Source organism: Oryzias melastigma, linkage group LG16, assembly GCF_002922805.2.
Source record: "Oryzias melastigma strain HK-1 linkage group LG16, ASM292280v2, whole genome shotgun sequence".
Taxonomy (NCBI): Eukaryota; Metazoa; Chordata; class Actinopteri; order Beloniformes; family Adrianichthyidae; genus Oryzias; species Oryzias melastigma.
The window spans coordinates 2,986,596-3,012,311 of record NC_050527.1 but is presented as its reverse complement, the minus strand read 5'-3'; the positions used below and the strand labels follow the sequence as shown (position 1 = coordinate 3,012,311).

Sequence of the window (25,716 nt, the reverse complement as noted above, 5' to 3'; positions counted from 1 at the left end):
TACTAGTCATGTAAACTGTAAGATACTGGAAAAAATATTATTTTGAATGAAGTTGCCTGCATGTCCACCCCTGTAATACATATTTTACCTACTATTAAAGCCGTTTGTGTATATATCTCATTTTCAGATGTACACAACGTTATCTAATGGAGAGTTCCAGCTGATTAGACAAACGCTTCTTATCTTTTTTCAAGACATGCACATACGGGTGAGTCCGTTGTTTTATCATTTGAAACTATTGCAATCCTTTTACTGCTTCATTGTGGTTTGGGGTTCCACAGGGTTCTATTTTAGGACCACTTTTATTTTCTCTGTATCTCCTTCCTTTGTGCTCCATCCCAAGAAAACACAGTTTCCTTTTATTGTTACGCTGATGATAGTCAGATTTATTTACCAATGAAGAAAGGATGCTCCATTACACCATTACTGTCTTGTTTACAAGACATCAAAGACTGGATACTTCTAAGCTTTTTAGGTTTTAATGACAAAAAAACGGAAGTGACGGTGTATGGTCCGAGTAGCTCCTGTGACACTTCCTCAGTGGAGTTGAGTCCTTTGGCTCCACATCTTAAACAGTCCGTGTCTAACCTGGGTTTTAAATGGACGGTGATTTTAAACTTGACTGTTCAATCAGCTCAGTGGTAAAATCCAGCTTCTTTTATCTGAGGCAGTTGTTGAAGGTGAAACTATTTTTACAAAATCTTCATTTTGAGATGCTTTCAGTACATCTCGACTGCATTGCTGTATCTCTCTTTATTTTGGAGTTAGCCAGTCGTCCCTCTCACGTCTTCAACTGGTCTAGAACGTTGCTGCTCGGGTTCTGGTTTTGGCGCGTTGGAGGAACCACATCACCCCCATCCTGCTACCCTTCAATGGGTGCCTGTGAATTCGAGAGTTCATTTTAAGATTCCTTTGTTTTTAAATCTTTGAACACCTGTGCACCGCCGTACCTCTCTGAGCTTCTCTGTCCTTACACCCCGACTCGGTACCTCAGGTCAGCTGATCAGCTTTTCCTGGAGGTACTGAGGCCTAAGAGGAAGCTCAGGGGGAATGAGCGTTTTCAATCTGTGCACCAAAGCTGTGGAACGCTTTACCACTGAGCATTCGGCGGGCATCCTCACTGTTTATTTATAATAAACTTCTTATTCTTAGATTTTTATCTCCAGGCTTTTGACATGAGACTCTGCTCTGCTGGTGCGCTCTTACTGCTTTAGCTTTGCTTTTTATCTGGTGCTTTTATAGTTTTATTTGTCTATGTTTTTTATCTTTAATTGTGTCAACATTTTAGCTGTGTTTTTTTTCTACTTTTAATGTGCAGTGCCTTGTTTGACTGAGGTTATTTTAAGGCGCCATATCAATCAATAAAACGTGAACTTGTTTGTTTGTTCCTGCTTTTTTGTTTTATTATTTTACAACGTATGTTTAATTCTCTGAACTTTTTTTTTCCCCGTCAGGTTTCAATTTTCTTGAAGGACAAAGTTCAGAACTCCAATGGTCGCTTTGTTCTTCCCACTAGTGGACCGGTACCGCATGGAACGCAAGTCCCTGGTCTGATAAGGTGCACATCTTTTCTTCTTTTCAACAGTACTGCACAAAAACTACATTTCGAGCCCTAGAGATCTCTATATTTTTGTGATCATGTTGTTGATAACTGCGACAGGATTTTTAGCTGCACCGGTGAGGAGCAGACCAGACTGCAGTTCAACAATGGAGGAAACTACACTTCAGCCATTCGAGAAGGATCTTTTGAGATTTTTGGAGACCGAGTCACAAAGTTAGGCACAAACATGTAAGTAGTGTGACACTGATCTTATTTTGACTGCAATGAATTTCTAGAACCAAAGCGTGTACAAACTAATTCTCAGTTTATTGTCAAGAACTCCACTGCTTAGTAGCAAAGTCACAATAAACGAGCAAATCACTGCGTTATGTTGAAGGTTCTCGTTTGTCCATGTAACATGGTCTTAAAGTTGAGTCATAGCAACTGGACGTGTTTCATCATAGGTTTCCTACAGAAGTCTAAATGGCCTGCCCCACTTTTTCCAAATATTTTTCTTGTTATAACAAGATTCACTATCATATTTTAACGACAAAACGAAATTCCGAAACTTTATCAGTTTTAAGTCTCTTTATTTAGAACAGTCGAAGAAAACACTCCCCAAAAGGTTTTTTTTGTCTATTTTTTTATTCATTAGTAGACCTACACTCCTCAAACGCCTTCATTCTGTCTCACGTACCAGCCTCCTCCATTTATTTCTCTAAAACCCCCGAACAAACAAGTTGATTGACAGAATCCCGGGCTGCCGAGCGTTTCTCCGTGGTGCGTTCACTGAAATCCAGAGATCCGCAGCAAAACAAAGCAGTTTATCAGAAAAAATGTTGGACACCAGAACTGATCCATATATACGTTATTGATTCAATAGTGTCGACATTTATTCTGAAAAACTGCTTTGTTCTGCTGCGGATTGTATAGAATAGACATTAACATTGTAGAGGACAGAGTTGGGCCAAGTGGCTGTTTGGGTTCGCTAATGTCCGGAGCTCAGTGAACGCACCATACACAGATGATCATCAGCCCTGGGTTCTGTCAATCAATCTGTTCGGAGGTTTCAGGGAAATAAAGGGAGGAGGGATGGTGACTGAGATGGAATGAAGGTGTTTGAGGAGCGTATATCCACTAATAAATCAAAAATAGACTACAAAACAATGTTTTGGGAGTGTTTTCTTCTGCTGTTTTTGTTGTTAACTAAAAAATAAAGAGACTTAAAACAGGTTGCAGGTCTCAGTGCAGGAAAGAGAGAGAGGGACGCTTCATACTTTGGTCTTCTTTATCTCGTTATAATGAGAAATCAAACTTCGTTTTCTAGTTATAACGAGAAAACAAACAAGAAAGAAAAAAAAGAAGTAGGGCAGGCCGTTTTCAGCTTTCGTAGTTTCCCGTTACTCATTTTTCAAATCTTTCTGTTCTTTTCATTCAGGTATAGTGTAAGCCGCCCCGTGGAAACTCATATGTCGGGTACTTCTAAAAATTCTGCTCAGCACACAAAGGTGAAACTCAGGAATTTAAATATTGCAAAGAATATAGTTAATTTTTCTTGGACAGAGTATATCCGTCTCTGTCAGATCCATCTTAAATACACTGAAGAGACCAACACATAGTTCTTTTCCACAGGTCAACACCGCTCCAAACCCTCTGGCCAAAGAGGAGCTGAATATGTTGGCCAGACTGATGGGAGGCTTGGAGGTTCAGAAAGCAGGAAGCTCAGACAGCGGCTTCCGCGTAAATCTGTTTGCCACAGACGAGGAAGAAGAGTGAGTGTTTGCATTTCTAGTTTTGAACATTCAATCAAGCATTTGTTTAAAAAAGTATATTCTAAGATGTTTTCATTGACTGTAGAGAAGCGCTGATTACAAGACCTGACGAGCTCTCATATGGAGTCATAAACATCCAAGCTACAAAGGTAAAGAATACTCTTCTGCTTTTCATTTGAGACAGTTATTTGACTTTTACGTCACGTTTTATTGACAAATATTCTTGAAAACTCAAGTTATAAAGTTTATCTTTCAGGACCAGCAGGTCAGCGCAGAATTGACAAAGATCATGGGGGAGTTCACGGACTCTGGACATCAGTCTCCCAGTTCAAGCAACAAAGGAGACGACCTTTTGGCTATGATGGACGATCTGTGACAAATTTAGCTCGGGCAGAAACACCTATAGGGTTGCAATGGATTCCAGAAAAAAGTGCACATTACTGAGGTTGAGTTTGCGGTCTGAAACTGCTAAAGCACTGCCAAAGTGTTACACGCACCCAAAGGACTTTCTTCTTCGGGTGCTTTTAGAATGCAGGTATGACAGTCAGATCGTTGGTTACATATTTTATTTAACAACAAACGGGTGAGGAAAGAATTAAACTGAGTTTAGTTTCTAGCAGTTTGAATCTGAGACATGTTAAAGTGGTAAAGATCAAATCTGTCATTGTGTTTATATGTTAATAGGAAAGAATATCTTGATATTATATCATGAACCAAATATTTATTTAAAATCTGTTGTATATTAAATGCACTTTGCAGACATAAATATTTGGAGTATTGACAATTTTCAGACCAAGATAATTGTTTTTACATTAGTTAAATTTTGCACAATAAAAATTCAGTTTCAAAGGATTTTGTTACAAAACTTATGTCTGATCATCACTTTACAGTATATGTTATGGTCACCTTCAACAGTGTGATGCCCCTGAGACAAAAAACTTCATCATATTTACCTCTCTGTTAGAAACTCTTTGTGTTATCGACTCCAGACATGTGGGGCAAAAAGTATTTATTCAGCCACCAATTGTGCAAGTTCTCCAACCTAAAAAGATGAGAGGTCTGTCATTTCAATAGATATACCTTAACCATGAGAGACAAAATTAGAAAAAAATAAATAACAGAAAAATCACATTGTCTGATTTTTAAGAATTTCTTTGAAAATTAAGGTGGTAAATAAGTATTTAGTCAATAACAAAAGTTCAACTCAATACTTTGTTATATATCATTTGTTGGTAATGACAGCAATAAAACATCTTCTGTAAATCTTCACAAGATTGCTGGTATTTTGCTCCATTCCTCCATCCAGATCTCCTCTAGAGCAGTGATGTTTTGGGGCTGTCGCTGGACAACACAGACTTTCAACTCCCTCCAAAGATTTTCTATGAGGTTGAGATTTGGAGACCGGCTAGGCCACTCCGTGACCTTAAAATGCTTCTTCTGAAGGCACTCCTTCATGACAAGCAGTGTGTTTGGGATCATTGTCCGGCTGAAAGACCCAGCCACGGTTCATCTTCAATGCTGATGGAAGGAGGTTTTCTCTCTAAATCTGACGATCCATTTATTCTTTCCTTTTCCCGGATCAGTTGTTCTGGTCCCTTTGCTGTAAAACAACCCCAAAGCATGATGCTTCCACCCCCATGCTTTACAGTAAGTATCGTATTTTTTGGAATGAAACTCTGCATTCTTTCTCCTCCAAACAATAAAGTTCTTACCAAAAAGTTCTATTTTAGGACAATCTCCCAATCCTCTTCTGGATCATCCAAATGCTCTCTAGCAAACTTTAGACAGACCTGCACATGTACTGACTTTAGGAGGGGGAGACGTCTGTCACTGTGGGGTTTGCAGTGTGTTACTGATGGTAACATTTGTTACTTTGGTCCCAGCTCTCTGCAGGTCATTCACTAGGTCCCCCGTGTGATTCTGGGACTTTTACTCTCCGTTCTGGTGATCATTGTGACCCCACAGGGTGAGATCTTGCGGGGAGCCCCAGATGGAAGGAGATTATCAGTGATCTTCTTCCATTTCCTAACAATTGCTCCTACAGTTGATTTCTTCACACCAAGCTGTTTATTGCAGATTCAGTCTTCCAAGCCTGGTGCAGGTCAACAATTGTGTTTCTTGTGTCCTTAGACAGCTCTTTGGTCTTGTTCATAGTGGAGTTTGGAGTGTGACTGTTTGAGGTTGTGAACAGGTGTATTTTATATAGATAACAAGTTCAAACAGGTGCCATTAATACAGGTAACGAGTAGAGGACAGAAGATCCTCTTACAGAAGAAGTGACAGGTCTGTGAGAAACAGAAATCTAGCTTGTTTGTAGGTGAACAAATACTTATTTTACAAATAAATCCTTTAAAAATCAAATTTTCTGTTTTTTTCCCTCATTTTGTCTCTCATAGTTGAGGTATACATATGATGAGAATTACAGACCTCTCTCATCTTTTTAAATGGAAGAACTTGCACAATTGATGACTGAATAAATATTTTTTTGGCTCACTGTACATCCCCATTTTAGTTTATATTCAGGTTTTTCCATATGTTTATTTAAAGGTATGTTAGACACATGAGAATTTTTAGCATGTGATTAAATAAGAATCTGAGATCATTCTTTGTGTTTTCTCTAAGTCATAAATGCTTTTTTATTCAAATAAGTTTTTCAGCATCATGAACGTATACACTGACAAGGCTACATCTTAAAGGACACTGTCCACTCCCCAACTAACATAGCTTATCTGTGAATACTGAGGTGTGACTGAGGTTTCTCCTTATTACAATTTTATAATACATCATAAGGACAATATTTTTGATGCAAACTATTTATTGAACATGTATACACAATGTATTAAAATTTACGAGGATTGGAAAGTGTTACTGAAATTGTGAAATTACTGAATTTTCTTTTTCAGGGGATTTCATCTCTTATTACATGAATTTATTCATAGTTATGAAAAAAAAATAATTTATGTTTTTGTTTATATGTTGAAGCTAAGTTTGGAGCCAAAAGGGATTAATGCATATTTTGAAATGCATCAAGGGGTTCATAAATAAATAGTGTTATTAGCACATTCTCCTAAATCAGAGACTCTCAACCTAAGGCTCTCTGGCTGAAATAAAAATAAAAAACAAGGATTACTAAATTAGCATTTATCTCATTTAGGTAGGTAAAGTTTATACATTTGTGGTTGAGGTCTACCTAGAAGTGAGATAAGCTAAATACAGGTTTCTACATCCCTACTTGTTTGTGCTATGCTTCCTCCAGAATGCACTGATTTAAAATGCTATACAAGCAAAATGTGGGAAACAATCTAATTTTTTATGAGCTTAAAGCTGCACAACATTGGTACTTAGATAACCAGAGGGAAGCTGCTAAAAACATATATATGTGTTTATTATTTACATACTTTTTCTACTGGATCAGAAGCTAATTAATCCATATTATTGCTCAGATTTATAGCAAAGTAATAAAAAAGACGATGGTTCACCAAAATAAACCAAAAGTATAACAAGAAAATGCTGTTTTTGTCTTGAGTTGTTTAAATCATTTTATGTACATAGATGGGATGATCCTGTGTGGCACAGGAAGTCTTTTATTTTGAAAGGAAGTCATGTGAGCTTCTGCCAGAAGAAAAAAATAATTTCACTCTTTGAGAAAATGCTAGTTTTTCTTTATATTTTTGTTTTTCTCTTCAAGCCAAAATAAGAAATATAATTAATATTTAGTGTAAAAGTATTGAAAGCAAAGTGGTTATCAAAATTTCTTAAGGGTAAAAAATAATGTTTACAGCTCCTAGTAAGTTTTGATCAGTAAACTCTGTTATTCTTAAATATTGCAGCCCTCTGATCTAAATGCTGATGGATTTATGAAAGACACTTGTAGTTCATGTTATGAACAGAAGGGGGAGCTGTCTGATCTGTCTAAACAGTGAGTGACTGCATACTTTGCCCTTAAATGTGTCGTTTTACATCTGATCATTTAATTTGCAAAGATAATTAGTCCATGCAAATTAATATATTTTTATTTCAATAAAATAATCCTTTCATGTAAGGTTTCAACAATTTAAACAGCCTTTTTGGTCACAATTGCTCCTGTCACAACACAATGTTATTTCTGTGTGAAGCTCTTTTGCACTTTGCAGCAGGAGAAAAAGAAAAGCTACAACTGATCTGACTTTTTGTGTCGCTTAACTTCAGATTAAAGCCACGGTTGTCTTTCACCTTTCGTTCCTCCAGCTGTTCTCTCAGCATTCATGGTGAAACCTGCACAGATGACTCATAAAATGCCAAGGCATCACATATTTAAATGTTTGATGTTGCTCTACTTCTCTCTGAGCCTCACGGTCTACATCAGCGCCAGAATATTTTTCACGTCACTCCTGTTGGTCTTCATTGTTGGTCAGGGATTATCATCCGGGACCTTCAATCTAGACAGATGCAATGCTTATTTCCATGATAGTGATAATGCAACTAAATAACCTCCAAAATAGCTTTACAGACTTTGATGTTCAAACATACATTGGATCAATAAAATAAACACATTTCTATAATCTAATGAAGACACATGAGGATTGCCATGGCAGCAGACTTCAGATGATTTAGTGCATGAATGCCTGCAGATAAGTCTGCAATTCCCCAGTCAGACATATAAACATGCATGAAAGTAGCCCATACCATGGAGGCAGACATTTCTCTGAATTGATATGGGAGAAGAGCACTCCAATAATCTCACCAAATGAGGGATGAAAAGGAACCCTCAGAACCCAGAGGACAAACTATTTCCAAAACAAATAGAATTCATCCTGCAAGACCTTTCAAAAAGCACAGTAGCTTTCTATACTAAATATATGTGCAAAATATGGCTTCATTGCACAAAATTTACATTTCCATATTTCTATATATTTAAAGATTGTTAAAAATTCAACTCTCCACAGCATTTACAACGATTATTGTAGCTTCTAAACTCAAATTGTTTCTCTTCCTAACCTGCATTTCTGTTATGATTCACTTTCCTGTTTCAGGAGTGTGGGCAGGCCACTGTACAGCCACTTCACGCAGCCGGGGGCACACATTGTGCTGAGTCAAGACAGGACGACCGGTGCAACTCAAACCGAGCTCTGCCATTTGGGTTTCCCTCTCTCTGTCTGTCACATCTGCCCACTTGTTGGAAACTGGTAGCTGGGGGTGGAAATCAGGATTAATCAGTATGTCTAAATTGGGAATATAGGTGGGCTTGCTGAAATGTCAGCAACTCAGAAATGTGCTTACACACCAAATGAGTCACAAACTGTCTTTTGGAGAGCTCGGTTGCATGTCGAAAGATACTTCCTACTAAAATTTTAGTTTAACTTCAACACTAGTGTGGAACTTTGGCAGCCAAAATATCTCAGTGATTTTGAAGTGTTGTAGATTAATCAGAAGAAATACTTGGGATGCTTCACTTGTGAAGTTTCACTGACTCATTTCACTCAATTGAATTAAGATGCTGTCATAATGCTGGGCTTGTAGTATTTTTAGCCCTATTTTTTATTGAAGCTATATGTTTCTGAGACAGAGATTGTTTTTACCTCTTATTTTAAGTTTAATTGTTTTGATTTTTTCTGACTAGTTTTTTTTCTTAAACAATAAAAATGACATAACTTAAAACTATACATTTCTTAAACCTAAATTCTCTATAAAAATATGATTTTATAACATTTTTTAAAGGTCTTAACACTCTTCCAGAACTGAGTGCCATGATGTAATGGTTTCATTTTGCAACTTTTATTATGCAGCGAGTGTCATCATCGGGGTGCAGCGGCTGCTCCCATTGGCTGTTGGGAGCTGTCAATCACACCAGCGTGTGCGTCACTTCCGTTGTCAGGTGGTGCTGTCGCTGTGGAAAGATGCGATCAGCTTGGAGCGGAGGCTTTTCTTTAATTGCTCATTTCAGTCATAGAAGCTAAAGCAACCCGAAATCAAGTCGCCGCGTCGTTTCGTCGTCCGAACGCGGAGCTCCAACACACCCACCGCGGCCACGAACCAAGAAATGTCCATGTTTTAAAGCAGACAACGCCAATCTTTCCCGGTGGTTTTGGCTCGAGGTAAGCGAGGGGGGTCGACTACGTTGCTATTTAGCTCTCGCGGCACTGTTAGCCAGCTGAAGTGTTGGCTACTTTGTTTAAATGGCCTCCCGGCTGCTCCACAGACCGCTTAGACCTGACGTTAGCTAGCGTTGTTTACCAACTAGCATATCTTTTTCGGTAAACAAAGGAACACGGTGAAGTCACAGCCTCTTTGAGCAGTTAGGTTGAAGCAACAGTCTTAATTCACACGGGAAGCTAAACTCTTTCTTCTTACGCTGTGTCCCACTTTGTGTGCTGTAGTTCCCGTTGTTGTAGCAGCGTTTTAAGTCAATTTAGGTTAGCTCTTGTTAACTTTTAGCACTTACTAGCTTAGTGACGATTTAAAAAAATAAATACTAGTTTGGAAAATAAAATAGAGTTTGCATTTATTACCCATGCATGTTTGTAATGCTATTTGAAATTTCAGGAGGTGCATTGTGGGTTATTTTATTTATTTATTTATTGTAGCAACAGACAGCGTTCACTCTGCTCGCCACCAGAACTGAATGTCCAGACTTTGTGAACTCAAAATGGCACCAAACAGTGTGCAGTCGTAGTTATTTTGGTCAGGTGGTTTCAGTTTGACCTTGTGTCCTCCCCTTGGTCTTCTGGTCAAGGGCATTTATCCTTTGCAATAGTGTTTATTTAACTGTGCATTAAAGTGCAAAGAAACAAAAATCAAATTTTCTGTTTAAGAAATCCAAAAAAATATTCAATTATGTAATAATAGTAACTCAATTACACTTTCTATTTTTGCTGCTTTGATTTCTGCAGTCAGAATTTTTTTTTTTTGCAGAGCCAGACAAGAGGCATCAAGTCTGGGTGGAAGAAACTCGAGACACCTACATGGCTGTTTTGTTCTGCTACTATTTAAGGAGCCCACATTTCTCGTGGGCACTCGCAGCACGTCTCCTCCTTTTTTGCATGATATGATTCAGAGGCTCTATCTGCTCCTGTCCTCCCTCTGGTGCAGGCAGAGGCCGCCTCGCTTGCCAGATCACTGGCTGCGCGGAGAAACACGGTGGTGTCAGAAAGGGATCGCTGTGTGCTGTCATCGTGCTGATGTCATTTAGGTCAGTGTGCAGACGTTGGTTGTGTTGACCTTTTTGCTTTTAAGATGTGTCTGGGTTTGGCACTGCGGCTCTGGCGCTGGTTTTCAGTTGGTAGATAAAATGCCTTGGGTCTCGTTGCATATTCTGTCAGTGAGTCAGTGAAGTTTTAAAAGTCCAAGGTACACGGATTACATTTTTTTTTTTTTTTTTACTGATTACGTGCTTGAATAAAACGGTGCCTGCCGGTTCTTGCTCAAGCTGTTTACTTAAAATATTTATCTGCCTCGTGTAAAAACATTTATTTGTCTGGAAGCATCGCAAAGTGTGTATACTTTGGCACCCACTGGAATTTCCCACCTGGCAGCTTCAAAAACTGCACGTCCTGATTGTCTACTTCTTGCATCCATCTATCACAGATCCGTACTATTTTCAGCGTGACTTTGTGTCACTCTGACTTGCACTATAAATGTTGTCAGAAAACCTCGGTTCATCAGACTCAGTGGGTGATGACTAGTGGAGATGGAGACAGATGGGTGAGAGACATGATGATGACACTGTCTGCTGTCTGGGATCACAAAAAGCCTCATGGAAGTGAGAATTCATACGAGCCCTTACCGACTGCCAACTGTCCAAACCTCGTCTGTGCCCAAAAACACCAACTGGCGATTGCTTTTGTTGGTTTTGAAACAGGAAGATGGCCTGAGTGGTTGAGAGAAAAGGAAAATATGGACATTTTTTGCACGTATAGCAACATGTTTTTATTTTATCTGTTAGTTTGCCTCTTGGTGGTTGTTGAGGTATTGTACTTGAAATCTGCTTACTAAACTAAACAGACCACAGCTGTCATTTTTCATTATTTTTTTTCTCTTCGTTCCTGCATGTATATCTGAGTCTTCAGTTCACCTGAAAAAGTAAGCAACGTCCAAAGAAAACTGCGGGATTGCGGGATGAATCATTCCTTTCAGTTTAGTGCACTACTTCCCCATTACTGGAAGCAGATGGGGTTTCACCTCATGGTAACTTAGTATTAAGAAAACAAACCTTTCACATCTGATTTCTGGGAGGTGCTTGAGGCCGGGCGTGCTGACTCTAACTTGTGAAATGTTGATGCACCGCAGTGTCACTGCTTCGTCTTCAAATTAAAAGTAGTTCCTTATTGTTTGTGCAGGGCTCCCGCTTTGTTGGGACACGCATGTGTTTTTTTTTTTTTTTTTTTTGCAGGGGGATCTGCATAGATAAGACGGCTGAACAGATTCTGAGTTAAGCGCGCAGATTAAGGGCATAAGATTTTTTTTTCCTAAACCGACATCCACTGGAAAAGATTAGAGAATCAAATTAAAAAGAATGTTGTGCAAGGGCCATTTATTTGCATACAAGAGCCCCTCGTTTGAAATTACGGATTGCGACACGCTCACTTTGCCTGTTGGGGGGGTTGAATCTGAGGTGTTGCCCTTGCCGCCTGCAGCCATTATTCTAAATGGGGCTGTAATGGCCTCATCTTCACACTGAGGTGCTTAAATGTGAGGGGAGGGATTTTTTGTAATGGGTTGGGTGGAGCTGACCTTAACTTTACCCCTTTCACCGTTCACACCAATCATGCACCAATTTAATATCTAAGAACCTTTCTTTGTAAACTTGTCTGGATGTGATAATCGATTATCAAAACTCTGAATGTCAGCTGTTAATAGTTTTCATGTTTGAAGCCCCGTGCGTGCACTTGAACTTTACTATCTTTATCCGGTGAACTAATCAGATTTGTTCTCCCGCAGAGCTCCAGGATGTCCAAGCGGCGCTCGTCAGAGAGGGGGGCTGGAGAGACATCAGGCAGAGCCAGCAAGCTGCAGTGTACAGGGATATCTGGCAGCAATGCCAAGAGGGCCGGCCCCTTCATCCTCGGTATGGAAGCGAGCCTCTGAATCTGTAAACACAACGACACAGAAACGTATTGAGATAAAAACGTGTCCGGTGCTTAGCTTTGTGTAACCTGTGTGTGAGTGAGAAACAGAGGAAATGAATCTGTGAGGTTTGGGGTGTTTGTTCAATGGAAGCCGATGCATGGCTAAGACAAGAATGCTAAGAATTTCGCTGATCCCTACGACATTTTCCAGAAAGGCTTCAGTTTGAGTTGATGCAAGGTGATGGCCTCTTCTTAGAAAATCTTTTTTAAACTCATTTTATTAAAAAAAAAAAAAAAACTAGACGTCTAAGGAACAAAACTTCCTCATAATTTCTATTGCTTTGCTAAAAAAGAAAAAAGTATTTAACACCAAGGGTGAGTGCAAACTGAGGCCACACGAGTTGTGGGGAGAGCACACACTTCAGCGTGGAGGCTGCCTTTTGGTCTGACAGCTGTTGCTTTTCCAATCCTTGCAGGACCGCGCCTAGGCAACTCACCAGTACCGAGCATAGTGCAGTGTTTGGCCAGAAAAGATGGCACAGACGATTTCTATCAGCTCAAAGTAAGTTTGGTTCTGTTGGTTTGATCATCCTTACCCTTTGGAAAAACTGAAATGGTTTGGTACACATCTTGGTACTGATCTTTTTTTCAGTCAAAGCACCAAATCTGGCACAATCCAGATTTGCATTAAGTCTCCAATAGTTAAATGAATCTGTAACAATGTACATGAAACTGTTTTCTCGTGTCCAAATGTGTTTCTGCCTTCTGTTCTCGGCAGATCCTGACGCTGGAGGAGAGGGTGGACTCTGCTGGGGAGACTCAGGAGGAGCGGCAGGGGAAGATGCTGCTGCATACAGAATATTCTCTCCTCTCTCTGTTGTACAACCAGGATGGAGTGGTCCACCATCATGGCCTTTTCCAGGTACTCTGGAACCGTTTAAGCTGCATTTCTACTAAAGGCTTTGCAATATGTTTTAAGCACAGAATGTATGTGATAAGCTCAAGGAGGTGATGTCAGTACTGTAGTCAGGACTGTGTAGGAGTGCATAAGGTCTAATCGAGCTTTATAAATGCAGTGCTATTATCATAGAGAAGTGTTTGCCTTTTCACTTTTGAATGTAGCTTCACCTTTTAAGTACAATAAAAGTCTTATTGGGTCAATGCTCTATAGTTGCCTTGTTTATATTGTAAAATTGTTCCCAGTGGGCTTTTACGTGTAATTATGCAGTTTTTAGCCAAAATTAAAAAGCTTGTCGTTTTTGGACAGTTTAACTACTCAAAAAAGAAAAAAAAAACACCCAATAAAGGTATTTTTTCTGCTGCTTATTGCCTTGGTACGGAGCCCCTAAAGGGACATCAATGTAAAAAAAAAAAAAAATGAAGAAATAATGATTTTTTTTCTAATAACGCTTAGGGGCTCTGTAAAAAAAAAAAAAAAAGACATCATAAAAACAAATTCTGGTTAATAACCAGAACTTTTTTTTTTCTAAAAAAAAAAAAAAATCTAGTTAGTAACTGGTTTAACCACATAGTAACAGTTTTTTTTTCTGTTTACTAATTAATGCGCACCGGTTACTATCTGGCGTGCATCTGTTACTAACTAGAAGTCATTTTTTTATTATTATTTCAATTTTTGTTAGAAAAAAAGTTTTTACTTCACTTTTTTTCTTGAATTTCTCTTTATGGGATCAGTAATATACTCAATCAATATTTTTAAAAACATGTTTTCTAAATGTTTCCCATTGGTGTCCAACTTTGCATATGCAACAAGCTAGCATAGCAATTTTAGCTTATATAGCTCATTGGTTATTCACCTCTCAGCTTATCCCATCAGGGGTCACCACAGCAAAGGTGGTTTTGACAGAGTTCCTGCTCTTTCCTGTTTGCACATAGCACCTCACAAACCCAAGCTAACATTAGCATAGCCAAAAAACAGTGAGCAATATCAGATTCAGAGCTAAGAAATTTTAGAGCCAGATGACAGCTCAGATGAGGACAATGTTGACGTACACGGATGTGTTTGTCTGCAACTAGATTCATTTGAACTGTAGTAGAGCACGGAGACTTTGGACCGCCCATGGCAGTTGTTGCATCACAAGCCTGAACTCTTTTTTTTTTTAAACTGCAGGTTTTCTACTCCCGATCCTTCAATTTTTAATTAAAGAAATACTCAGAAACACAGTTTTAATCTTAAATTATTTTACATATGTCCTCGATTACCAAAAACATGATTTTCATTGTAGTGGGTCTTTAACTTTGCATTTGTTTCATCGACCTTCTCCTTCTGCTTGTGCCACTCTGCAGCTTATCTCAAAATCGCCGTATTGAACCATAAACATTCTTTTTATGCCTTTGACATTGATTTTACTATTGTGGGGTCCCTGAGAGCTTGTTCTCAACAAACCTCCCTTGTGGACGTTTAATAGAAATAAGAGTTGAATGTGTGTCTTCTATTGTGGCTCCTTAATTATTTTTTTCACTGCAACCTGACGCTTGATACATAAATTAATAATTTAAGAGCCATAAAGGCGTCTTGAGTGTCAGATTAAAAAAAGAAGAATGACTTCTGTTCCAAATAAGCCTATAAACAGTTCTGTTTCAGTTGTTTTTAGCATTAATGAATGTGCTGGATCTTCCAAGTTTGTGCATTTCAATTGATGCTAATAAATAAAATCATCCAGCATCATATTGGTGTCCTTTCTCGATTTTTTTTCCTGACCCTTCTTTCTGATCTTTGTCATCCAGGACCGAGCCTGTGAAATCGTGGAAGACCTCGAGGCCAACAAAATGCGAAAGATGAAGAAGCGCATCTGCCTGGTTTTGGACTGTTTGTGTGCTCATGACTTCAGTGATAAGACCGCAGATCTAATAAACCTGCAGCATTACGTTATAAAGGAGAAGCGCCTGAGCGAGCGCGAGGCCATCGTCATTTTCTACGATGTGGTTCGTGTGGTGGAGGCCCTCCATAAGGTAAGCTCTAACATGCTGGTAGAGAAAAGCTGCACTTTCTAGTCACGACTTTTCTAAAAATTCTTCCAAAGATTTGAGCCGGAGAAAGTTTTTTTTTCTTTACTACAATGTTTTGTTTTGCCTTGAAGGAAAAAAATGTTTTGCTGGTTGCATATCTAGATGATTACTGGTTTCCCAGGGTTGTGTGCCACTCCCTGATACAAACTGATTCTTGCCATGCCAGCAATCCACCAAACACGCTGTGAACATACTGATGTTTTCTTTTCTTTTTTTCTTCCTTCCCAGAAAAACATTGTTCACAGAGACCTCAAACTTGGAAATATGGTGCTGAACAAACGGTAAGTTGATGTTCACTTTCTCTTTGTCAGTTCTTCATTAAATAACTATTTCATTCTTTTTTTAACAGTGTATAATCAGCATAGTAATTGTTTGAAACTTAAGTTTTGGTCAGGTTTTTTAAACTGGGAGATCAATATAAGGTACCCATAGTGCTTCTCTGTGGTGAGTTGTTGGCTGCGTCTGCCTGTTGTGTAATGGTTTGTGATTCATAACTCACGGTTGGTTTTGAGAAACAAACCCCATTTCTTAACAGAGCGCAGGCTGTGCTGCTGCTCTGGTGTCGGCTGGAGTGTTCAGGATTCAAGGTGATTCTGACGTGTTTGCAGCTCATGCAGGACCTTCTTTTTCTGCTGACCTTGAGGCAAAAAGGGTCACATGCGGCACAAACGCTGTAGCCTAACCATGGTGAAATGTAGTAGAGTCACAGTAAATGTGCTGGAGAATAAGGAGTTTTTTTTTGGATAGTTTGGTTGGGAAAACAATTTATACTCCGGTGTGACTTATATGGGATTTAAAAAAAAATAAATGGAAACAACCGCTAGAGGCCACCGTGTGTGTATCAGTATTTGCTACTGACTAGAAGAAGAATTATTCAGAATTGTTCCAAAGCAAAAAAGAGGTTGAAGAATTTTAATGGATTCATTGATTTAAAGGGATATAAATACGCAAGTCGAGTTCTTCCCTTCTCCCTTCCCCTTCATTTATCCCTCCAAACAGAGTTAGGGTCGGATTTAAAAAAAATATTCCGGACATACTTGCATCAAAAATGTTCCTTCAAATGGAGGGGAAGGGAGGAGGGAAGAATGTAGTTGACTTATTAGCATGTTCTTTGTGCGATGATTATCAGAATATTTGTTCTTATGTTTTCCTGGGCTCACACTGCATCCGGTGTGGACGCAGAAGTCTTTATGTGACTTGAAAAGTGCGAAAAACACTCACACTGCATCCAGTTGGTCCGACTTTTCCAGCTCTCTTTATCCGTTTTGTTTACTTTAACTTTTTTTAAAGTTGGGCCTATTGACAACCTAAACTGTATATCATGCAATAATTTTTTCATATTTTTAAAAATAAAATAAATGTACTCGCTGTTTTCACCGTGTTGTAAACATTACATTTTTAGACAACCAACCCCGGTCTCCTCTACTTGTTACACATTATGTGTAACTCAGTCAAAAATGGACATTTAAGCCTATATAAGACAAAAGTATTGGTAAAAGTTTCGTACTCACCAGAATGAGGATTTGTTTGCAAGTATTTCCTAAATAAATGGCGTGAATCTACACGAGTTCGGAGTCCCGTGAGGTCGGCAGCAGATCCTGTGGCTGCAGCAGGACAGCAGTCAATGTGAGTCATTGCTGTAGCTAGACTGCTCTGGCGTCTGCACCGGATGCAGTGTGAGTCCGGGGTTGCACGAAAAAATGTTTCATGAAGCTAAGAGAACATCAATATGCTCCGGTAGCGAACCGTGCTTATATTCAGACTATTATTGTCATTTGTTCTGTTAGGATGTGCCTTTTTAAAAGGAAAATGTTTGTTTTTTTTCCCGTATTTTGTTACATATATCTATACAAGTGTGACTTGTGTATAATTTTTTTTGGGATCTGGGACTAATACTTGGGAGTGACTTATATTCAGAAAAATACAGTAGCTATGTAAAAAAAAAGACAAATTTCGTAGAAAAACGACCTTTGAGTAATTTATGGCTGCAGAATCTATCATCTAATGTTCGTGCGAGCGTTTGCACAATTGGAGATGTTAATGATTGGAAAATTGAGTTGGGTTGTGCAATATGTGTGTTCACACTAACGGTTTAGTTTGTTAACTTGTCTTATTTTATGAGCATAAAACACAACCATAAAACGGAATAGGCTTGAGTGTTACAAATGATGAGCCTTCTTTCTTTCTTTTAAAAAACAAACGTCACTATTTATTCTCCATAGAAAAACATGGAACAAAACGAGCATCATTTGGTCAATAAATCATTCTGTAAATTCTGGCACTTTGTCAAAATCGCTCAAACCTGGAAGGCTTTTAACTGCATGCGATGCATTTGTCTTATTTTAGTCAGCAAACGTAACCCTCCCATTCAGCAGCTGTATTAGTAGCAGAGATCTGTGTTTTGGCTGGTGGAGGGGGCGGTGGGGAGAGAAGCAGACAGAATGCTCCGTCCCAGCTGGAGACAAAGGAGAGGCCTGCCAAAGGCCCCCATAGCTCAGCGCTGACTCACAACAGAGTGCAAGTCACGCACGCACTCACACTCATCATTTTTCGCCTGCTTTTGTTCCTTTTTTTTTTTTTTCTCCCCCCTCTCTTTCTACAGAAATCTCTCTTCCACTTCCACTATCTTTTTAGTGTTATCCCCATTGCCAAATTTGTCACTTTCTCTTCCTTCTTTGTTTCTCGTACTTCCTTTTTCTCACGTCTGTCTCCTTGCCAAACATGTGGATGAATGTACAGTCAGTGTGGGAACACGGTCAGTTTGTGGCGCCGTGGCTTAAAAAAAAAAAGCTAAAATCCCCCCCCCCTCCTCCCTCCCATTCATGCTGTTCATCACACCTCTTGGAAATGTACCAGTAGCATCAAAAAGCTCAGCAGTTTGAGCAAGAATGATGCGATTTCCTCTTGCTAAGCCAGCTTTGTGAAAAAACGGATGTCATTACTCAACCTGCAGGGCAAAGAAAACTTTCTGATTACAATGATTTGGTAAATTCATTTGTTTCTCCTTGAGTTTATACTATTTACATGATTTTTAAACTCATTTTTAATGCTTTTTTTCCTGATATTACTATAAATAGGGGTTATATAAAACCCTAACAATGTTGGTCTTCTAAAGCTGAGAGGAAGTGACTGTAGCTGCTGTTTAACCTTTCTCAGCATCAGTCATATTCTCATCAAAATACACCAGCTGACCAGAAGGGCAGGAAGCAGAAGTCATTAGGGCTGCTTAGGTTCAGTTTCCTGATTTATCAAAGGTCACATGACCAGGAAGCGGCAATGGTGTGGTCTCACCACAGCCCAGAGTCACTCTCGTCTCACGGGACAAACACGCTATTTCAAAAAGGTCGAGACAAAAGAGCAGACTGCTTCATAAAGGAACTTTAACGTTCTCTTCTCTGTAACCAGACTATCTTATGTTTTAATTTGCATGATTTATGAAACTGATACATTTGTGGAGCTAATATTCTCCTAGTTTAGTTTCAGCTGGGTTTTGTTAGGTCGCCTGGCTCCAGACAGCGTTGGTGACTGGAGTAATGACAGTGTGTGATGGAGCAGGGTGTGAAAGTGAGAGAGAATAAGGGAAGCTGCTGACCTCATGCTTTTTAGAAAGCGGATGTGGGTGAAAAGTGTGATTGTGAGAGGATATTGTTGTGTCGTGACTTCTTTTTTTAAAAAAGGGTGTTTTTGTGCAAGCATTAGCAGATTTTAAAGTGAACGTCGATCCACTTTGAAGTTGTTTTTGTTGTGATAAAATGTAACCAAATCAGTAGTCACGGCAGAAATCACCACAAGCCAAATTTCAGTTCTTCAGTTTTGGTAGAATCAATTTTCTCCGTCATAAAAAACAACGTAATGTTTTAATTTAATTTGTTGTCGATGAGCTTCAGATTAGTACATGTTCACTGTATCTACAGTTGGAAGAGGCTTGGTGCAAAGTATCAAAGCGGTGAAAATCTTGCCCCATATTTTTTCTTTCACAGCTCTATTCCTGTACATGACTGACTTGTTGTCGTATAGTTCCGCCTGGGCAATAATCGCAATTATTCATTTACAATTATTTATTCCTTCATGATCAATTTTCAAACGGTTGGTGCTTTTGTGAAATAAAAGGGAGGCTATCCATACTTCACTACGATTGGTCAAAGTTCAGCAGGTTTAACTGTCAACGTGCGTTCAATGGATGCGTGTTTTGTACAAAAAGCCTGAAAATAGACTTAACTTGCGTAACAACTCGTGAATGCAAGACTGTTGAACGAAGATAATTCACATTTATGCGCATTTACATAGACTTTAAAGGGCCTAAACCGGACTTTTCTTAACACTTGTGGTATCCTAGGTATGTTGACGTTGGGAGTGGGGTCATATTGACCCTACAAGACACCGCATTGAGCTAACGTTTTGATGGGTTGGGAGGGGCTGGTGCTCAATTCAATTTTAATTATATACCCCAATAGTTGATTAGCCTTTTGTTAACAAAAAAAAATGATGATGATGTATTATTATTACTAGGATCCATTGATTCTGTACTTCCAAAAAGATAATCTGTAGTTATTGCTTACATACATGTTCAGATTGCTGTAAACTCTGCAGACATGAAGGATATTTTTGCAGCTTGTTTGAATGAAGTGTAATCTTCTTAACGTTGTTTTTCGTTGCTAATGAAAATTCACTGCTGTGTAAATATGTTGCAATCTCCGGTCAGCTTTGGGATTAGGAAATTGAGGTCTGCTAGTAAGTCGCTCTGCAATCCTGCATGAGCTTCACCATTTAAGCTGCATTTTTTTGGACCCTTGGTTCTCTTTTGGGTGACCCAGTCATTAGTGTTCTTAGTCGGTCAGGTGTGATGTAAATTTTAGAGTGAAAAATAGCTTTTTAGTAGCGTTTTGGAAGTCAAAGTAATGTATTTGGATATGTTTGTGTGTTTTTAGGACACATCGTATCACCATCACCAACTTCTGCCTGGGAAAGCACCTGGTGAGCGAGAACGACCTGCTGAAAGACCAGAGAGGAAGCCCCGCCTACATCAGTCCTGATGTATTAAGTAGTGAGTGAAAATATTTCATGCGGTTTTAGAAAACTTCGTACAGACTGGTTTTAGTACACTAAAAATGACCCAAAGCTTGTCTAAAAGGTAGATATTTGAAGCAGGGCTGCCACGATTATTCGACCATTGAAATCGTCGCCCTCCAATTTAATATTCGATTTGTCATTACTTTTTATTATATGGAGTCAGAGTGTAGTAAAGTTGTGAGCGTTCAGCACCAAAAAATGCACTTTTTTCAATATTTGAGTCAGTGAGACCAAAACTACATCTTATGTGAAAATAGTTACTTGTTTCAGATGCTAACCTCATTAGAGAGAAGAGGAATATACTTTCCATCAAACTCAGTTCGACAGGTGACCTTTGATCCTATATACCCCTTTATTTATAAAATTGATATTAAATTGTTACATCATCTTGAGGGGTGGGGCATCTGTCAAAACGAGTCTGATGAACGGTGTAGGGCACTATGTCAAAGTCAAGGTCCGGGGGCCGAATCCGGCCCTCTGTTTAATTTTAGATCATTTTATTTTATTGTTATTATTGGTTATCTTGTGTTTATTTCTGACTTGTATAATTTTCACAAAATATATTTTTATGGAGAGTAAAATATTGAAAGTTATTTAAGGTTTAAGTTGATTTATTCTGGAATAATATTCCTGAATTCTTATTCATAATTATATTTAAAAAGTTATGGTTTTAAAGTTTTAAAAATGGGCAATCTGCTAGCTTTTTGGACTAATTTGGCATTTACTAAGATTTTCTTTGGCTATTTTGGAGTTTAGCTAATATTTCAGCTAAATGCCTTTTTAAAAAGTTTTTCAGGCTGTTTTGGAGTTAGGCTAATACTTACACGCTAGTTGTTTAGGCTAATTTAGGCTTTTTTCAGTTTTTTAGACTATTTTTAAGTTAAGCTAATATTTCAGCTGCATGCTAGGTGTTTTGGCTAGCCTAACTTTTTCTTTTTTTTTTAGGGTAATTTGGCATTTAGCTGATATTTTAGCTGGCTTTCAGCTTCAGCGATTCAGATCCATCATTTTCTGCTATCAGCTTCAGTGTTTTCAGCTATCAGCTTTAGCGTTTTCAGCTAACAGCTCCATCGTTTTCGACTATTCGCTTCTTCATTTTTAGCTATCAGCTTCAGCGTTTTCAGCTATCAATTTCAGCATCTTCTGTGGCCAAATTCAGCTTACAGCATTCACACTAGCATTATTGCAGGTAATACTTATATCTACTTCATAATTATGTTAAAAAGTTATGGATGAAAAAAATGGTTTTAGAGTTCAATAAATGTTTATCCTGTTTGGCTCCTTGTGGGATTGAGTTTGACACCCCTGCTGTAAGGTCAAAGGTCACCTGTCAAAGTGAGTTTGATGAAACATATATTCCTCATCTCTCTCATTTCATTTAATCTTGTTTTAATCCCAGAAACTAATGAGAAACAGAGGGTGCTTAATTCATTAGAAGCTTAATAAAGTATTATCTTTGTTGTCTTCATTTTTAGTTATTTTAAAGATAATGATGGTTAAGATGTGTGCTTTACGCCCATTTAAACAGGGATTAGTCGACCAATAAAATATTCGTTTGTGGTAGCCCTAGTTGTAAGATTAGGATTATTAGTAAGTACAAAAATACTTGATGTCCAATACTGTTGACCGGAAACCTCTGGTTGATGAGTCACACACGATGGTTATCGGGATCCTGAGATTATTTTTACTGCATGTGTGTGGTTCAGCAGCCTAGATTTTCCAACTATTAAGCAACAAGAGCTCTATGTCGCAATCTGGGACTGGCTAAAGCAAGAAGTGTTTTCGTGTTGCAGTCATGATTGTGCATTTGTTTGTGTGTGCACAGGAAACATCTTTGTGCAAAGCAGAGATCCATTCTCCCTGTTTACCTTCAGTGTCACAGAACCTGCACACACCACTAACCCCGACGCCGGATCTCACTCCCCCATGAAATGCATTAGCAGCATCAGTTTCATTAATGATTTCCCAAACAGCATTACAGGAACCCGGCTGTAGAGACTGTATCTCTCTCGCCCAACCAGTTAAAAAGCCGATAAACGCTCAGCGAACGTATCAGCATAACGTGACAGGAACACAATTAAACAGAGCTTCAATGACTCATGCACAGATGACTCACTGGAGGGAAACTACTCCCTTCCCCCTACCTCTATATGTGTGTTTTGTGTCACAAGCTTTAACATAATTGTCGGCTGTGTATCTGCCGCCTCCCAGACTGTAACAACACTGCTTTTGGTAATGCACGGCCTCGAGTTCCACCCTTATCCGCCTCGTCCGTGCGCTGATCTGCTTTTGATGCAAAAGCAATGACTGCTATTTTCATTTATTGATGCTACTTTGACAAGGTTGGAACTTAAAGGGTTAAAGTTTGTCGTTTAATCAATGCAAAAACCTACAAAATTAGTTGAATCACTGCATTACATGAAGGGAAAACAGACTTTGACCTTCTTTTTCCAGGTCGGCCGTACCGCGGTAAACCCAGTGACATGTGGGCTCTTGGCGTGGTCCTCTTCACTATGCTCTACGGCCAGTTCCCTTTTTATGACAGCGCACCCCAAGAACTCTTCCGTAAAATCAAGGCTGCAGAGTACTCCATCCCAGAGTGAGTGTTTCAGCTTTACTCATAATACTCTGATAAGAAAACTCACAGTTTGTTCATTCACAAAAAGGAATTCATTCAGGACGTTTTTTTTTTTTTATGAAATGTCTCCAGATTATTTTACATTTAAAAGATTTGACTGAAACATTTTTTTATTGTTCCAATTTTCTTTTTCTAGTTTTGGAGCACATTTATTATGTGAAGTAGCTAAAAGGGACATTTTGTTTCTCTGTAAATAAGCTGACTTTTCCTGTTCCCTCTGCCTCCTCAGAGATGGTCGTGTGTCAGAGAACACAGTGTGCCTCATTCGAAAGCTGCTCGTTCTGGACCCACAGCAAAGGCTGACAGCAGGAGAAGTGCTGGAGTCTCTGGGCGTCATCATTTCCTCATGGTAACTGCACCCCCTGCTGGATGCTTGGTCATTTGTTCCTTAGTTCAAGAGCAACTCTGATTCACAGGGATTTGAGTAAAGAAATATTTAAAGTTGGGAATCCTCACGATTCAATTATGACACAATTATCAATGCTCAGATTGACTTTGTTTTTCGCTTTGCCTTTTCCAAAGATGGTGGAAGTTTCTTTAGAATATCCAATATGGATTTTTGACCTTTGGAAATGCTCGAAGCAGAACTTGTTGAAGCTACATTCACACCGGAACAGTTTCTACTTTCCTCTGGATGGATCTGTGCAATGTGATTTAGCAAATTTGTCTTGTTTGCTACATGTTAGGGTTGTAATAAGTGTCCGAGTACTCACCATCTGCCCCTGAAAATTTGGGTATAAATATTTGTGACATCAGAGATGGCTTATTTACTATTTTTATAAATACAGCAAAGTGTAGTAAAAATATTGGGAACAAGTATTTATTGCTCTGAAATGCAAAAATAAAGTTGGATTTTAAGTTGAGAACTAAAACAAAACCGAATTAAAAGTGCTACAGTCACTGGAAGTGAATAACTTCAAAATAAAGTGATGGTGAAGCTTTCTTTTTTCACAATAAAACTAGTGAGTGCTTTTTTTTTTTTTTTCCTTTTTTAAAATACGAGGCTGAAGTTCTGCACATGACCCCATTTCTGAAAACAAAAACAAATTACCCTCAACACCAAAGCTTTAACTGTTGTGTTTACATTCTTTTGATTCTGGTAACTCATCAACAGTTGACGCTAAAAGACTTTTTATACCGGATTAGCACCAATATGTAATACTTAAAACGTTACGTGTTGCAGGACTTTAAAGATGGAAAAACCGTTGAGAATATTTTCAGGATTTGTTGATAAATTATCAAAAACAGCAATATTTTTGTGTGTTTTTTGTTGTTCAGTTCCACTTGTTAGTTCTACTTGAAATCATATTAATGTTTTTGATTATTTAAAATTCATAAAACGGTTCAGAATTGTTTATGGATTCATGCATCTAAAAATCCATCACCACCACTAGAAATATTCAGAAATGCAATTTTGAGCTTAATTTTCTTTATATTTATCCTCCATTATCCAAAAAAGGCCACAAGAAAATGTTAAACACAGTTTTCATCCGATTGGGTCTTTGAGGTGAGCTGCATTTTAGCAGAAGCTGTTTAATTTTGTTCCATTGTTTCTTTAGATTCATGTAAAGTCGTTTATTTAGTCTGTGAATCTGACTCCAAACTAGTTTTGGTATTCATGCTTCTGTATTTATTCAATCACAGGCAGTCGGTGTCTTCAATGAGTGGCCCCCTGCAGGTGGTTCCAGATATTGACGATCAGATCAATAACCCAGAACATTTACAAGAGGTGAGACCTCTAAAAAAGCCGATAACCTTTGGAGGCCATTTTTTGGATTTTGCTCAGAAATGTCGTTTTTTTTCTTCTTCTTCTCAGGCCAAAGCCCTTGAGGAGTCTTCACAGTACGAGTTTGAGAACTACATGCGTCAGCAGCTGCTGCTGGCCGAAGAGAAGAACACTATCCACGAAGCTAAGAGCTGCATCAACAACCGGCATTTCGGCAGCATCCCCCCCGTCAGGCGTTTAGGCCACGACGCCCAACCCGTCAGCCCGCTAGACGCCGCCATCCTTTTCCTTCGGAAAAAGCCCCCAGCGACCCATTAAAGCCCCCTCTGAAGATGCCCGCTGTGGCCAAAGCTCCCCGAGAAGGAAAAAGCCCCAGAACGTTACTGGTAGAATCCCAGCGGGCATCAGACCAGACTTCCACGTCGGAGCTCCACCTTCCCTTTTTGGGCGAACACTGTTGGAAAAGCCTGGTGGAGGCTCTGAACCAAAGGCTCCTCCCCCCTTCACAGTATCCCACCGAGCTGACACACATGCAGTGTTAAAGAAACTACACACTCTATGCTCCGCCCCTTTCTCTGTAACACTTCCTCCGAATTCTGGGTTCTCTGCAACACCAGGATATGTAGCAAACCCCTCTCAGCATAGTGGCAAAAAGCATTGCTTCAACTCGATTTTACGGATGTCACTTCAGGATACCTCCATTCCACCTTCCTCCTCCTCCTCCTCCTCCTCTTTCCTGATTTCTTGTATTGAAAATAACTATGTCCATAACTCTGACTTTAAATCAATCTACCTCTTTGTCCCTCTCCTCTGTTGATAAGCGATCCTCCCCGCTCTGAGACAAGGGATTGTAACAGCCGAGTCCTGATGCCACCAGTCTTTTTTTTTTTTTTTTTTTT

The 25,716-nt window shown here is 39.0% G+C and overlaps 2 protein-coding genes across 3 annotated transcripts in view; both read left to right on the top strand.

The window, feature by feature from the left end:
* oscp1b (organic solute carrier partner 1b) overlaps window positions 1-6,180 on the top strand; it is a 9,439-nt gene extending 3,259 nt beyond the window's left edge. The window contains exons 4-10 of the mRNA XM_024268344.2: window positions 128-208; window positions 1,455-1,558; window positions 1,661-1,789; window positions 2,979-3,048; window positions 3,173-3,312; window positions 3,398-3,461; window positions 3,569-6,180. Coding sequence (XP_024124112.1) covers window positions 128-208; window positions 1,455-1,558; window positions 1,661-1,789; window positions 2,979-3,048; window positions 3,173-3,312; window positions 3,398-3,461; window positions 3,569-3,688 — 708 coding nt within the window. The 3' untranslated portion in view covers window positions 3,689-6,180. The remainder of the gene's footprint in view (window positions 1-127; window positions 209-1,454; window positions 1,559-1,660; window positions 1,790-2,978; window positions 3,049-3,172; window positions 3,313-3,397; window positions 3,462-3,568) is intronic.
* Window positions 6,181-9,112: 2,932 nt separating this feature from the next.
* stk40 (serine/threonine kinase 40) lies at window positions 9,113-25,710 on the top strand. Of its 2 annotated transcripts, XM_024268343.2 has the most exons (12): window positions 9,113-9,386; window positions 10,381-10,480; window positions 12,229-12,355; window positions 12,833-12,918; window positions 13,135-13,278; window positions 15,102-15,326; window positions 15,612-15,664; window positions 20,312-20,427; window positions 22,908-23,052; window positions 23,321-23,440; window positions 24,736-24,820; window positions 24,908-25,710. In XM_024268343.2, exons 3-12 carry the CDS (start codon window positions 12,238-12,240, stop codon window positions 25,133-25,135), a joined length of 1,320 nt encoding a protein of 439 aa, XP_024124111.1. In that variant the 5' UTR covers window positions 9,113-9,386; window positions 10,381-10,480; window positions 12,229-12,237; the 3' UTR covers window positions 25,136-25,710. The 2 variants fall into 2 exon arrangements, with proteins under 2 accessions (XP_024124111.1, XP_024124110.1); XM_024268342.2 differs by lacking the exon at window positions 10,381-10,480 and having other exon boundaries at window positions 9,114-9,386.
* The last annotated feature ends 6 nt before the right edge of the window (window positions 25,711-25,716 follow it).

What these genes read in the sequence shown, in the direction of transcription:
- stk40 (XM_024268343.2), top strand. Translation starts at nt 12,238, where the DNA reads ATGTCCAAGCGGCGCTCGTCAGAGAGGGGGGCTGGAGAGACATCAGGC. An exon ending in TGGTGGAGGCCCTCCATAAG is followed by an intron (nt 15,327 to 15,611) that starts GTAAGCTCTAAC and finishes CTTCCTTCCCAG; the next exon opens with AAAAACATTGTTCACAGAGA. An exon ending in AATATGGTGCTGAACAAACG is followed by an intron (nt 15,665 to 20,311) that starts GTAAGTTGATGT and finishes GTGTGTTTTTAG; the next exon opens with GACACATCGTATCACCATCA.